General features: G+C 39.6%; 1 protein-coding gene across 5 annotated transcripts in view; it reads right to left on the bottom strand.

Annotated features, from left to right (window-relative positions):
• Positions 1 to 15,881, bottom strand: part of IFT81 (intraflagellar transport 81) — a 50,595-nt gene that overhangs the window by 3,488 nt on the left and 31,226 nt on the right. The window contains exons 12-19 of one of the 5 annotated variants that reach the window (XR_010073208.1): positions 14,926 to 15,054; positions 13,841 to 13,930; positions 12,692 to 12,778; positions 11,033 to 11,104; positions 10,861 to 10,946; positions 6,057 to 6,102; positions 4,592 to 5,108; positions 671 to 817 (exon numbers count right to left, since the gene is read on the bottom strand). Coding sequence is in view for 2 of the 5 variants with exons in the window: in XM_063351538.1 (XP_063207608.1) it covers positions 4,926 to 5,108; positions 6,057 to 6,102; positions 10,861 to 10,946; positions 11,033 to 11,104; positions 12,692 to 12,778; positions 13,841 to 13,930; positions 14,926 to 15,054 (693 nt within the window). In the remaining 3 variants the exon portion in view is untranslated. The other 4 variants (XR_010073209.1, XR_010073210.1, XM_063351538.1 and 1 more) reach the window with 4 other exon arrangements.

Raw genomic sequence — 15,881 nt, 5'->3', positions numbered from 1 at the left:
CTTGTGTATTTGGATTGTTTGTGCTGGGAAAAACTTCCACAAACGTTTAATTTTTGTTATAAATTAGAATGTGTCTAAAGGAACGTCGATTTGTGTTGGATGAAAGTCGTTATTTTAGATAATTACGGTTCTTTTTTATTCTCTGTGTCTTATAAATCTGATGCTGGCCCTTTAATTCCTGCTTGTTCTGTCGGGAGGAAGAATACAGAGCTAAATCCAGCAGACCTTATTTTGGCAAAACTCCCACTGAAGTCAGTGAGGGTTTTGTGAAAGTAAGGACTGCATGATTTGTCTCACAGTTCCTGCTGATTATTTGGAATATGTTTGCTGCCCCCCCCTCAAACAGCAAAGCTCCTCACCGAGTTTGACATCACCACGGCACAGTGGCTTGCAGCGGTTTTTTTTTATGTCTGTAAACCAGAATCATGCAAATCAGTGTAATGCAATTGTGAAAAATACCCTTTTCACCCAGTGACCTTGGAATAAAAGCCTTGAGAGTTTGGAGACTACTGTGGAACTAACGCTACAGAAAGAAACACCGAGAATTTGGAGAACTCATTTTAAATTCATGCCGACAATTTAAAGAATTCTTTAAACAAGTTGGAAATAGGTCACATTCTGATTGTTAAAAACCAGCTACCCAATTGGGTGTTGCCCAGACAGGTGGTACCTTGTGATAAAATTGTCGATTTGTGTAATACTTCCTCACTGGAACACTGGCACGTCCATGAAAATTTCAATTCTGTTTCCAGTAGGGACTGCAGTAGAGAAAGGCAGCCGAAGAGTTAACAGCGTTCCTTCAGCAGGAAACCTACTGCTACAAACGATAACACAGGGCACACGTTCAGATTGAGTTCTTTAATTTTCTCACTTAAGTCTGAGCAAATACAGGGCCAACGAGAGAAACCAGATCTGCAAGCGCCAGCGCTCTCCTCATCCTCAGACACGAGGACGGAGTAACAGCTTCCCACACTCCACTGTGTCAATGTGTCACGACCTTTCTCCCAAGGGGACACCTTTCGGGTGACAGCACTTCAGTCTCTGTGGTTTTTCAGTCGTACATCTCTCTGCCTTCCTGTGGAAGCTGGCTCCAGGCTTGCCAAACACTGCCAGAGTGGGGAGTTAGGAATGGGACTGATGCTGCCAAAGGGCTCTGCGTAGATGACTCGCTGAGGGCAGCCACCAGGTAGTCAGCAGGGAGCTTTCAGTCCCTGCTCCTCCGGGCCAGACGTGAAATAGTGATCTAAGGAGAAGCAGCCTGTACTTCATTTCCAGTTCCTGAACCAGCAAGTCACTCGGAGAACAGATTTTACATTGCTTATTGCGTGCTATACTATCCATGCTTATTAATCAGAACATCTTCATCACGCGGACATTTTCTAGGCACTGAACTGTTGCTGAATACTTCTGCTGTGTTGTGTTTTGTATCAGTGAGCAGCATCATACTGTAGGAAAGTCTCATCAAGAAAGCTCCGGAAATCAGTATATTTAAACGTAATAAAGACAATAGCAGGGCCTAACTTTTATGATTCTGGGCAACTATATGCATGTGACCTCATTAGGAATAATATCCACGTGCGTAAAGATATACAAATAGGTTACTTAAGGAAGTCTAAGAACATTTCTTCTATTTACTGTAGTTCAAATGGAAGTAAAATGGTACCACTAAGATAAACAAAATAATCTCACACCCAGATGGTGAAATGGCTGGTCATGTACCTCGGTAGGTGTACTGTTTTCTCCTGCCTATTTCTGACGCCTGTAATTATTTCATCTCTTAGGGCCATGTGGAACTTGCCGGTAGCTCTAAGGACAGCTGAAGTCAAAATGACTAAATAATGCAAACCTGCAGAATACTACAGTAGTTTTATAGCTGGAATACTTCCTCATCCAGTTCTGGGTAAAGATAAGGAGAAGCCTTTTGAAACAAAGTAAGCGGCTGCTCACGAGTGACTGCTCGGATCGCTGTTCCAACTGGAAGAGATTTGGTAAGTGCTGAGCCCCCGGATTTAACTCTGCACATTTTTTTATTTATTTGGACCTTCACGAGGAAAAGGCAGGAATTTTTCCATATGGCAAGTTTCATCTTATTAGTTAACCAGCTAGGCTACTAATAATAACAAAGTAAAAAAATTGGAAGTAAGTTTTCTGTTGCAAGTTAGGAAGTAAAGATATAGCTGTGAAATTCAGTCAAAGATTTTTGAACGCTCCCATCAAATCATGAACTAGGTGGAAAAGCCAGTGAACAGAATCCATTAGAGCTGCATTTATTAAATGTCCACTTATATAGAAAGCTAAAAATAGCGTTTGAGTTTTTCCAATTTTCTTTTCATAACAGTTATTATGATTTTCTGCTTCATCTCAGAGAGTCATTTTGCTGCTGCTGTAGTGTATAATCTGTGTGCCCTTTCTTGGTGCACTACAAATGACAGAACACTGATCAGATCAGAACAACAATCACGTCATCTTTGAGTACCTAGCAGTAAACTGTTTTTACAAGGAAGAAAGATGAACTATTTTTAGGGTAACTCTGAACTGAAAACCAGAAAATTATTATACTCGATCTTACTCGACATCATTGCTATGAATTTCAAAAGCATTGCCTTTTTCCTGGGCAGCAGGCTAATCCGTGTACTACATCTTTGCATAAATGGTCTAGTCAAATACAAGTTTTAGGGTTTTGTTAAAAGTTTTGACTTGAAGTATATAAAAATCCCCTTTATCCCTGCCCTGTCTGCTGACTCTGAACCGTAGGCTGAATCCAAGGAACTTAAATGTCCATTTTTGGTGATTATCCCCTGTTTTCGGGATGTCTCATAGCTAGCTGTCTGTGTTATTTTACTATTGCTGGCAAGAATTCAGCAAACCCCTCCTTTAGGAGTCCAGGTATACGACTACCATAACGTTCTTCAGATCCACAGGCCCTACAGTGCAGCGCAGGTGAAGTCTGGTAATAACGGTACAGGGCCGGCAGGGAGAAGATGCGTAGGCGTCTCTGGAGGTGGCTGTGCCCACGCTATAGAGTCTGCATACGTCCTTTTCCTGAGCTTCTCCCTTCCTGATCAATATGGTCTCCCTCCTATGCCTTACTAAAGCCCATTCTCCTGCTGTGTAGGGGAATCAACTCCTGCAAGCAGCGGGTGGTGGCAACGCTGCACCATCTCCCCACCCCAGCCAGATCTACCTGTGCCTGTGTCCTGCGCAACAGCCTTCCTTCCACGCTCCCTGAAAACGTGCGTAGGGGAAAACATGCTGCTTCTCCTTGGCCTGGGAAAGATCAGTGTGCAGCTGTTGAGAAAGACTATCTTCAGCTATTCAGCAGCATGGGAGGGCTTACATGAGGATGTCCCGGGAATCTATGGATCTGAGACCCACTCCTTACACACACGCTGCAGTTTTGAACCCTTTGGGGGCATCTGAAATAAATGTCATTAAATGACCCATTCGAACCTCCTTTGCCTGTGGCCCAGCAAGCTACTTGTCACTAATCATTTGCCTTCTTTCACCTAAGAAATGTAAAAAAAACCAAACAAAAACCACCACCACCATACAGTCAAAACATAGTCATCAGGTTTTATTTTAGTTCTGTTAACAAACGTATTTAATGCGAAGGCAAACTAGGAACTATATAATTACCATACTCTCTCTTGATATAGAAAACAGCAGCAGATCTCATAGTTAGGTACCAGAGAAAGCAAAATTATTTTTTATGTCCTGAAAAGACATTTTACGTCAGGCAGGAAAAGCTAAAAAAAACCCCTATCTAGAAATTCAATAAGCCAAGAGACTAAAGAAGAATAGCAGGAGTTCTGGTCCCGTAGACTTATCTCTCTGCTTCTGATCCTTCACTGTGGCTAAAAAGCACTCATCTGAAATGATGAAGCGTGAGGGACGGTTTCAAGCCGCACCTACATTCCTCTTCCCCTGGGTCAGCTCTCGGTCTCGTGACGCAATTTTAAGGACAAGGAGAGTTGCTCACAGGTCAAAGCCAGAGTACAGGGCAGCCTTGCCTATCTACCTGTTTTACATACCCTAACGTGTGCAACAGCCACTGCGCCACATTTACACCCATCAATAACCCTCCATCCCTGGATGACCCTCTTTGGGTAGTGTAACCCCTTTGGAACCACGCTGCACAGACAAAACAGCATAAAATGTCCACAGTGGAGAAAGCCTTCGGTCGACCACCGCTTACACTTTCTCATGGGCAGCTCAGAAAAAACAGAAGAAGGTATATGTGCGAGGAAAACACATTTGTTAAAAACAACAACGAAAGATAATGGAAAAAAAAAATCTTAGAGTCCAAGTAATTGTTCTCAGAACCTACTCCTGACGCTGTAGCAATGAACTGTCTCCTGGAAGCACAATCAGTTTAATTCAACCGTGCAAGGAAAGTCTGACTAGGAGTGTGCAGGCAAGGTCTGTGCAGCTCACAGCGAAAATGGCTCCATTCTTGCCAGTCACACTAGGTGAACAAAGACAATGGGGAAGGAGAGGGCCAAGCCAGGAGGGCCACAATTATACAACATCAAGTCCCAGGCCTTGCAAAAATGTAACCTTAGTGATACAGAGTAAGGAACAGAGCAATTACCTAAGTTTTCTGTGACCCTAGAGAAGGATTTCTTTTCCTTTGATCTCTCTGCAGATGCGTGCCATTCCCAGCCTCATAAACCAAAGATTTACGATGAGGTTCACCCTAGTGCAGCTCCCATAACAGACCTCCCCCTTAACCACGGTACGTTGTCACTGAAACGACAGAGGAAAAGCTTCGCAGAGTGGTTAGTTGCTTTTTGTTTATCCACCAAAACCAAATAATGTACAAAAAAATTTACATAGAAATAATGAAAGCAACAATATTTAGTAAGAGGTTACCTTTAGGACGCCAACACAGCGTCTTCCTGCTTTATGTTGGTAGCAGGAAGAATTCATAATACAAGCCTGTCTTTACCTCCTTCCTGAATGACTTGACCAATGGCTGTTTGATTTTGTTGTTTCAGAAAACATTCTCTCTTACATTCCATTAACTGCTCAAAATCCTGCCACATTTTAATTTGCTTCATATTTGGCCCGTGACTCTCCCGTACAGCTTTCTGCTTCTCTCGTAATTTCTGTTAAAAATACAAAAATATTAGATTTTTGGAAAAGTTATACGCCACAAAACTTGCTCACCTAGGCAGCTTGGAATGACAAGGATCTTCATATGCTACTGAAATGTTATTTTGTTCGAGATGATAACACTCCTTGCAAGTGATAAATGCAGTAACACCTGGGACTCAGATATGTGCGTTGTATGGATTGACAATTATTTCAATGTTTTAAAACTGTCTAAATAATCGTCTGATCTATTTGAGAAGTTATGCTAAAATTCTGAGTTCATTTCCATACAGAGCTCTTGCAGTATCACGTTGCGAGCTGCAATGGATTCATATCATGATAGGATAAATATGAAATTAATGTTTTACAATGAAACCCGCTACTGATTATTAATAGTGGCAGCCCAAACCTGTACAAATCACTCACAGACGCGCTCAGAAAAAGGAAACTAATAAAAGAAAGACGTTTAGCGTGAATCGGTAAGCCTAACCTCGTCCACGCTGATCTGAGCTTCATACAAGATTAAAAATGGACAACTGCTTTTGTTTAACACTGCTGCGCTGATGATCCCCTGGCCTTTAGTAACAGTGATAAGACTGACAGGCTCAAAATTTATTGTCTTCAACGGGTTGCTTTATATACAACATAAAATCTGAGCTGTCACAGTTTGTTATGCCCATGTTTCAGTTTCTTATCCAAATGGTTTTCAGGGAATGTGCTGTCACGTTAAGCTGTTTGACTGTCCTTTACAGGCGGCTCATGCTATCCTCTGCAGGAAATCAAGCCCTGAAGAGCGAGCATGATCTCTTCTCAGGGTATTAGTTACCAATGCCAGCAGTAATGGAATTTTCTTTGTAGGCTGCAATACGCTTTTTATAAAAGACTGACCGTAGCCTTTGGTAATAAGCCCCACAGAAATATGAACTGTACAATGTTTTTACAAGTTAAAAGCTTATTCTTACCTTCCCAAGGTTTTCTTGTTCAAGGATTATTCGTGTATACTGTTCTCTAAAGGAAATATACAATAATTTTATTATGATTTTATTTGGTTCTATGTAACAGGACAGAATAATGATGGAAACATGGAAAATTATGAAAGCATTGGGAGGTTCATAAGTGAGATAGGGGAGGAAGCATGAAGAAACCTTTTTGCCATTGGATGACATATCCCTTGAGATCAAGGATCAGATCTCTCTGATTCTCTCAGTTGTGCAGTCGGGAAAAGTGAGACTGGATCAGTTCTCTTACCTTTTTGAAGCAGGCAGGATTACTGCTCCTGCCAGCTTGAAGACAAGAGCAAGATCATTTAAGATAAGACGTACTTGATCCCTTTTTAATAATGCATTTATCCTGGTGATATTCTGAGGTCAGCCAGGGGCCTCATTTGTACAAGCGTCAGAGTTTACAAATCCACAGCCCTTAATTGCCGTGACTGTAGCGTTAGAATGAGTGGGAAAATACAGGAACGAAGGGGAATAGTATTTCACCCCAGGTTTAACAAATCCAATGACTGCAATGGAACCTCTGTGCGTTCCTCACTTTCAGAAAACAGCCGTCGCATTTAGGTGCCTAAATATAGGCTTAGAAGCATAACTGTTGACATTCATTATTAAAAGTCTTGGCTGTACACCTTTGTCTGTAACAAGTGGCTGGATCGCTTTATGACATGCAAACTTGATACGTGAAACCTGACAATATAATATGCATAACAGCAGGATTCAGATACGTTATTATATACTTGTTTTAAATTTTTTTTGAAACGTGATAATAAAAAAAATAAATCTTTTCAGGGATTCACTTGAAAAAAAATTAATCAGCTATTATACTTCATGTGCAGCAGGTACACTTAGAGGTTGAGAGTTTGCTAGTGGACTAGAAAATAACGCAGCTCATCTAAAGAACTTTCCAAATCGCTCAGGGTAAAAGAACATTGCATAGAGAAATCCTAATTTCCAGAAAGAAATATCAGCCTTCACGATACAGCGCGTGAATGTTTGCTAGAGCGTGGTGAGCAGCCGTGTCGAACCAAGGCATTGTGTTTCTTATATTCCTTCCACGTCTGCTAAGTACTCCAGGCTTTCGACTGGAGCACTTGGGCCCCTGGCCACCTGGTCCTGCCTGCCATACTCCCTGCAGAATGGACGTGCAAGGAATGAAGCTGGATCATTTTAGGACCTCTCACTCTCGGACAATTCTAGCTAGAACAAATCAGAGCAATCCTGAGGCTGCTCCAAGTGCCGTGCCGCACAGCCCATCCCTAGCAATCCTCATCAAACCAAGGAGATGCAAAACCACAGGGAATCTTCTTATTTCCACCGGCACACAGCACATGTTCACGCACATTTGACCTTAAGAACATACTTTTTAAGTAGAGTTTTCAAAGTAATCATCAGAAGATTAGATGTCTTTCCTAATAAGGTTTTTCTTTACTATTTATAATGATGACTGGAAAGAATGCAACTTAATAACTTCATTAAAAACCCCACAACTTTCTATTTTTAGAGAAGAAAATTAACTTTTCACATTCCTAAGAAGTGACTCCACGGAACAGAGAGTTTATATTCAATAAAGAGGGGCAGAATTAAGACATTTTTTGTTCAATATGTTGTTAGGAAAGTGCTGTTCTATTTACGGTTCATTTTTACTCCGTTTACATTCCAGCGACTGCTGAAAAATACATTCGCATTCTAAAAGAACATCTAGAAAAAAATTTTATCCTCTCATTTTATATTTTGCAAAGATGTCTATATTGTACTTCGTTGTAATTCATTTACATGTGACGGGTCTGTGACCTCTTACAGAAGGTCAAAAATGTGTATAGTCACTGCGAGAGGGATAATTTCCCCAGCTTCTGTGCCCGCAGTCAGCAAGGGAAGCAGGGACCGTGGAGAGAGTGGTAATGCTCCCTCCACATTCTCCTCGCCATACCTGGAATTACATAGCTGGGCTCACGCTTAATTCCAGCATTTGGCTTTGACGGCTCGTCTATGTGACTACTCACATTGTGGATGCTCATTTCACAAGTATTGGAGTTGGAGCAGTTTTTTTGCTCAGCATCTGTGAATAAACTCAGACCCTCCCCTTCCCTGCGAGGCCATAAAAGGACAGTGCCTGCTGCCTGACCACATTTCCTCAGCTGCTTGGCCGAGCTCTCTTGCCTTTCATACTAATGAATATTCACATCATCACTAAGATTTTTCTCACAGCCACTTCTCTTTTCATCCTTCTGCTTAATTTTGCTGTTTCATCGTCTTTCATTAGACGAGTCTTTTCTTTTCTACAGCCTTCCATTATTTTGTGAGATGGAGTAAGAGGCTTCTCAGGCTCCACTTACATTTATCTCATCGTCCTTTTCTTCTCCCACCCTAACATTAGTAGTTTTGAATCTTTTCTTACTCTTATTTTTCCTACATTATTTGCCACATAGTGTTTAAATATTTTCGTGCCTTAGATCCTTGCAGAAGGTCTCTGTGATGGATATTAATCTAGCCCTTCATTTCCTAGCGACTGCTGCCTCATGTTCTAGAACCGCGGGAGATGCTGCTCCACTGATACCAGCGCAACGTGCATTGGGACAACTTCTAGTTCATGAGAGATCTGATGGAGAAAGAAGACCTCATCTCTCAGTGTCTCCTGAGGGAATCCCTGGAGTTTTCTCCCTCGGTTTGACACAATGCTATCCCTGTCAACGGCCCCATTCCAGAGCCCATAAACATCTTAGTGGCCAGCTACTGCCTTTTTTTACTCCACTTTGCAATGAGTGAAAAAATTGCCTCTGGTGAATCTGAATGACATTTGATTACGTATACTACCAACTAATGGTACTTCCCTTGTTGCCGCCACTACAACAGAAAGGTCCAGAAATTATTCTGAAAGGTAAAAAATCCTAAGAGGACAGGTATCTTGGGAAATTAATTTATTCTTCCATCTCCTTTAAGAAGTGACAGGAACTACTGTGTCTCTTTTCCTGTTGTGATGTCAGCATGTTGGATGTGAAGCTTTCAAATGGAATGTAGAGTTATTATTAATTATCGAATTAAGCAGTTCTATCTTTGCTTTGCCACTCAGTCATATTTTTAAATTGTTTTGTGAATGGGACAATTCTGTGAAGCATTTTGGCACATTGTACAGAAGCCTGTATGTGAACCACAGCTCCGACATGAAAGATTACACAGATCTCAAGCAACAATCTGTCCTGTCTCTGACATACAAATGCAGAAATCTAGGAAAAGGCCTCACATCAGAGAACTCTATTGCTGTGGCTTTTTAAAGCCCAAGAAATTAAGCAAGCTGTGGGAATGGTGATTGATGCAGACTGTGAGATGGGGAGGTGTAAGGCAGAGCTGATGCCCCCTCTGCTCTGAACTAAAACTTATCTACTCGGTGGGGACCGCTTGGTACAGCAATGACTACACCTTTAAGGAGACGCAATCCTGCTTTCAAAACATGAGAGTGTTTTTCACTTATTGCATTCATTAAAAAATTAAACAAAAAGACCCTTGATCAAGCCCAGCAAACAGGAATTTTAAAACTACCGTTTTGATAAATATTTTCCTGACCGATAGATACTATGGTGTGAAAGCCAAAGACCACTTTGTAAAACTAGTGACAACAATTTAAGTTTGTTTATTTTGCTGGCAGCTAGGATCTAAGAAATTTTTTTGGGGTCAAAGATAAAACTCACTAGAAAACAAAATTTCTATTTTATACAGAATTCTGGAATTTTGAAAAAGTAATTACGAAGAATAAAAAACAGAATAAAATTTCGACAGTTTGACCAAATGAAAATTATAAACGTTTTGTTTGGGATTTTCCTGATGTTTAATTTTGATGAACCAGCTTGTTGACTTTACTGCCTGAAGATTGAACATATACAAAATTTTAAACTGGATACTTTTACAGAAATATTTAGTATACAGTAAAGTGCAAAAAACTCTGTATGACATGGTAATGTTTAGACTTCTTAGCACAGATAATTAATCCAAAATATCTCGTTCTCAGAGAACATTTCAATCTTTGGGAGGACTGCATCGTTTAAAATGGAAAACTGCACCAAAAAAAATCATCAGCTCAATTCGTAACCTTTTCTGCTTCTCTCCCTAGCAGGCAAAGGCAAGGCATCCTGAAAAAACTCACAGGATGAAGAAACTGTCTTTATATTGGAGTGAATTAAATTGAGTGTAAAGACAAAGGTTAGTGTGATGGTGCAGAACAGTATTCATTCGACCTCCAGTAAGAACTGCAAATAGGACCAAACCAAAATCCGTTTAGGACAAGTATATGCACTCCTCCGTTCCTGGATCAGTGATGGTCATAGCTATTACATCTGAAAGATTTCCAAGAAATGCCCAGAATCTGGAGGGCAGCATAAGGCTGCTCTCTGAGAGGTGGTAGACCTTCTGCATGCTGGAGTCTCAGGGGGAACCTTGGCAGAGGCATTGTGTCTGGTAGAGCCACACTTCCTGCAGGACGTAGCGAAGCACAGCTTCTCTGAGCTTGTGCCAACAGGGGCTGCAAGTCAAAACCGCTATCTGGGGCCTATAATCTCCAGCAGGAAGGGAAAATCTTTTGGTATGTCTGAGAGAACTCATAGGTTTACAGCAGTATATACTGGAATTCGAGATACTTATTTTTAGATTATTATAGTGTTTCTAAATTTATCAGGTGAACTCCTCCAGTTCAAATGCCAGTGAGAAAATTCCTAACTTCAACTTCAGTTTATGAATGTCCCCAAGTTAACACAAAGAAAACATGTTAATATATTACCTAATTGCCTTCCGTCTCTCCTGTGGGTCTGGGGAGACGTACGCCTTCATTTCTTCTTTAGCACGCTGCAGCTGTATTTCTAGATTCTATAAAGAAATACATTATTAAAAAATATAATTATAATTCCTATTTCATGTCCCAATGAACAATTTGGTCCCTCTTGTGATCTTACCCTTTTCATGCAGTTAATATAATGGTAGTTGCTTTCTTCCTGAGCACACTCTTCAAAAAGTCCTTTCACTTCCTGTAGTATAAGAATAAAATTTTAAAGGACATCGTAACTGAAAGGCCACAGGAGATGCCCTGTGTTGCTATCTAAACCATGACAGTCAGTAATTGAAACGGGCATAATACTGAATTGATAATTTCTTAAATGTTTCTAAAAAAGACTTCTGTAAACTCCAAATTATAAAGTGAAAGACAACTGATTTTTTTTAGATTTGCAGCTTCAGTCACCGTTAGAGATGCTAAATGACTGTTAATAGGTGTTTATTAATATGACGGACTTCTAACAGACACTTCACAAGTGCTGCCAAGGCTCTTGTTCCCAAGCACATCTTAAGCGCTAAATACAGTTGTGAATAAGCATCTCCTGGAACATCTGCAAAATGTATGTTAGAAGCTACAGACATACTAATAGTATGTTAATTAGCAATCAATAATTATGTTGATGAGTATGGAGATAGTGGGTTAGTCCCATCTCTAAATGGTCCCTACCAAAAAAACCTAATAATCCAAATGGAATTCATGCACTCAGGGTCGCAGTTGTCAACTCCAAAGCTCTGTCACCATGGGATTTTCAGACCATCAGCTGGAAAACTGAATTCTACTGTTCAGCTGCAAGAGTTTGCTGACAGTTGCGTCCAGCTTAATCAGTGCATGTGATTGTCATCATGCATTAGAAAATTGCTAAGATTTGTCTGCCAGAAAAAAAGCCTTGATTGCTATTGTAAAATAGTTCTTATGGAAGGTCTACTTCACAGTAGGTTCGTCTGTGGATTCTTTTTATTTTGCTTGGACTAAGCCATACAAAGGTACTTTTAGTGCAGGAAAAGAATTATCTATGTATCCTCCCACACTTTAAATGTACGCCTTTTTTATTTTGAAATATATTCCTTACACGGGCAAGGCCTTGAAAAATCAAGTCCGGACAAAATTCACAGAAGGTGATCTGGTGAGATAAAGCAGATTCATATAAACATATTAATACTGTCCACACCTTAAAGGATCGTGCTGGTTTAAGTACCTCCCTTCCTAAAAGTGCTATAGTTCAAGCAACGCATAAACTACATACATACAAGCTCTTAGCTGTACCTGTATGATTGTATTTGTAAAAAACTGTTGTATTCAAGAATACAAGACAGTGACATTTAATGAGGTATCCTTGCCATCAATTTCAGTGTATTTATTATCCATTGGATTGGTTGCTCATTTAATGAATCTGCTAAACGCATATAAAGATTTGTCTTAATAAGTTAATCCTTATTTTATGGTCAAATTCTTTCCTAACAGATACTATCTAGGTCAGCAGGATTTCTGGCAGGTGCATCTTCTTTTACAATATCCTTGCTGATTGAAGCCGGACATCGGTGGATGGACCGATGTACCACCGGGTTCACTTGCTGCTATTCAGAGCAGATGTGTGCGAGTGCGGCTGCTCCGCAGCAGCTTCGGGCATGATTTGCATAGTAGTGGATCACCACTGACTCATTTCCACCTGAAGTGGATTTGTACTTTCCATATCCAGAGGGAAGGCAGGGAAAATATTGTACCCAAGTGATTAACATGTTGCGCAGCTTTATTAATAAGCAGGAACAAGCCACCATCTTACCTGTTCCAGCGTAGAGCGATTGCTCTCTAACCCCGCTGCACAACTGTCGTATTGGATTTTTTTTTCATCACATTCTTGAGTTAATTCCTTATGTGAAAAGGGCAAAAGGGTACATAAATGAACTCTTCAGTTGACTGACACGTGACATTCAGGCAGACTGTGTTCTTGTCGGTCTCACACATCGACCTCAGCTACTGGCACACTCACAGACACTTACATAAACCTCGCGGGCACACGGGTATTATTACACACGGGGAAGCCACTAGCCTCCACTCGCATACTGGAGGATCAGCTGTATACACCACAACATAGCATGCAAATTTCCTCTTTACAGCCACATCCATAGCTTTAATGCGGTAGGTTAATAGGGCAGTGTTTGCAAGAAGGAAAAACGATTATAAAAACGGAGATGAAGAAAGGATTAATGTATTCGCTACCTATGAAGAGCCAGCTTTCTAATTGTACACAACAAACACCTTAGCTGGATTTCATTTGCTGACACTTTTAACAGAACTATTACAAGTATTAAGAGAACTATTCTTTTAATAGAACTATTACAAGTTTTCTGGAAATTCAGTTGACAGATAAATGGATAGCTCTATTTACTTCTATGGTAATGAGCCAACTTATAGCAGCTGTGGACCTGAATGGCTTTTTTTTTTCAGCTCTCTATAAAATTCTGAAAACAAATAGATAAATCTGTCATTCCTACAGACTAATATAGGCCTTGGATCAATGTATTCAACTGTTTGGATGAGACAGTATTTGCAATGCATTTAAAAAGAAGAGTGTTAGTTGAGATCATTAGTGCTGAGATGCAGAAAAGCCTCTGAAACCAACTTGAAAACTAACTTTCCTATAGTTATGAATGATGGCGTTTTTTTTAAATTTTCCCCTGGTGTAGTGATTTTTTTTAATTGCTATAAAGGACAACATTTTCAGCCTGATTTTGTGCCTGCACTGTCAGCTTTTACGAATTCCAGGCTTTTACAGGTTGCCTGTTGGAAATCACTGTCGACCCATTCTGCTATTTCCAGCTATCCTTAAGAGTTGATTGTGTCCTTGTACAGCGCTGCAGAGAGCTGTAAATCAGACTCATTTGTGTTTCTGACTTTATTTACATAGAATGAGAGAAGTGTTTCTACTAACCTGGCACTTCTGACGCAACTGTCTCAGTTCTTTGATAACAGGAGCTAGGCTTGCCTTCTTCTCTGCCACCATAGTGTTGAGTTTTTTCACCTGACAGAGGGACAAAATACTCTACATTAACACTATGATACTAATAGTACATTTATATAATTAGGAATGTGAAAAGAAAGAGAAGAAAACCAAAACATAGAGAGAACAAAACCTGTGATGAAGCCTGGACTGCATCTAATATAACACAAGTTCAGGCCGATTTAACAAAGGGAAAGAGCCCATATTGCAGTGGGGTCATTACCACAAATGAGACAAATTCTGCTCCCATTTTTTTAACTGAGAACATCATAGAGAAGTCCAGAAGACAGCCTACGTCCCAGACACCTAAAAAGCTTAAGGAGAAGGGGAAAATGAAGGAGTTGCATAGAGGTGGACTGAGAGAAAGGGAGAAATCCTTAAGAAAACAAATACCAAAAATACCCTGCATAGGTTAAGTAAAGTTTGAAAATGCTAAAATAGAGTCACTTATTTATACTGAAAATTCAAATTCGATCCAGCTTTCTATTTGAGAGTCATCCTGTTTTAATTATACCACTTTATTTTAGAAGTGCCCTAATGATTTCAAAGAATGCTATTTTGCTTTTTGCTCTTTTATAATATTTTCAAATTAGAAATTCAAATTCTGTCTTGCTTCTATGGCTATGTGGGAAGTTAAATAAAAACACAAGAGATCTAAGGGCAATTAAAAATTAGGCTGCAGAGAAAAAAGACAAGATATTTAGCTCTTTAGGCATACGAAGTATTTTTTTTTAACAAACGCTTAACTCCAGTGATTTACAAGCATTTTACAAAAAGATTCTGTTAAAGATTCAAACCATTCATCTCTTTCAAATAATGTGCAAGAATACCCATTTTAGTAAACTGTTTCAAGATTACCTTTGCAGATGTATACTGTTTGAATTGTTTTTTAATATATATACACATATATATGTATATATAAAACCATAGATTAAAAGAAGATTAAAAACCCAAACAAAAACATTAAGCTTGTGTTTATACACTGAGGAAATACAATAGCTGAAGACAAAACTCACCATTTCAGACATGTTATCTAGTGTTCGGCCTTTCATTTCATCCATTTCACTCTTTACTGCAGATACTCTTTCCAGCTCCTCCTGGGTGTAACTATATCCAGAAATGCCTTTCTTGTCTTCAATAGATTGCTGCAGGCACAAAAAAATAAATGCTGAATGTGAGTCTGTTAATCAGGTAACAGCGCAAATTCCCTCATTGAGCCAAAATATTGTAAGAAAGCAGAAAAGGTAAGTACTCCAATCAATTTGTTTTAAAAGTGATTAATACTCTAGCTGCCAGACCAACTAACTTTTTATCTAGTGCCTGTACAGTAGGAAAATAACAACTTCCTGTAAATACAGTATCCGGTCATCCAGTGCCCAATGACATTAACAGAAAGTCTCCACAAAGTCAAGTGGGCTTTAGGTCAGGCTCTGAAGAAATTCAATATGTAAAATCCAGATGCTTAATCTGAAGATATAGCTAAATATTTTTTTAAACAACTGTCAAGGAAAACTAAGTAAGTATTCTATTCATTATATAAATACTAATACCATCTTATCAAGTTCTAGCATTACATTACATAAACTTTACATTTAATTACATGTTGATGTAATGGTCTTTAGCAATGCTTGCTCATTAAGGATGTAAGGAGGGTATTTTCTGTAATCTGAAAGCTAAGCGTTGATTAAAGCATCTACAATTTGCTAAAAAGTGGAACATCCATTCTTAAAAGCACCATATATCCATGAACTCCAAGTCCGTTATCCTCAAAAACCTTTTACAACCATATGTTTAAGAAAATATTTGTCTCTACTCATAGCAACCGCTACCACAACGGGAGCATTCTGTAGACGTTAACGGCAGCGCGTAGTCTGACAGGGCGTTATGCCCAGGGCGAGAAAAGGTATATTTGATTCTATGGGGAAAAAGCGTGTGTGTTGTCATCTGGTGGTAAGAACTTTATGAACTCAAA

The sequence above is a fragment of the Chroicocephalus ridibundus genome, chromosome 13 (genome assembly GCF_963924245.1).
Source record: "Chroicocephalus ridibundus chromosome 13, bChrRid1.1, whole genome shotgun sequence".
NCBI classification, from domain to species: domain Eukaryota; kingdom Metazoa; phylum Chordata; class Aves; order Charadriiformes; family Laridae; genus Chroicocephalus; species Chroicocephalus ridibundus.
This window is presented reverse-complemented; position numbering and strand designations above follow the sequence as displayed.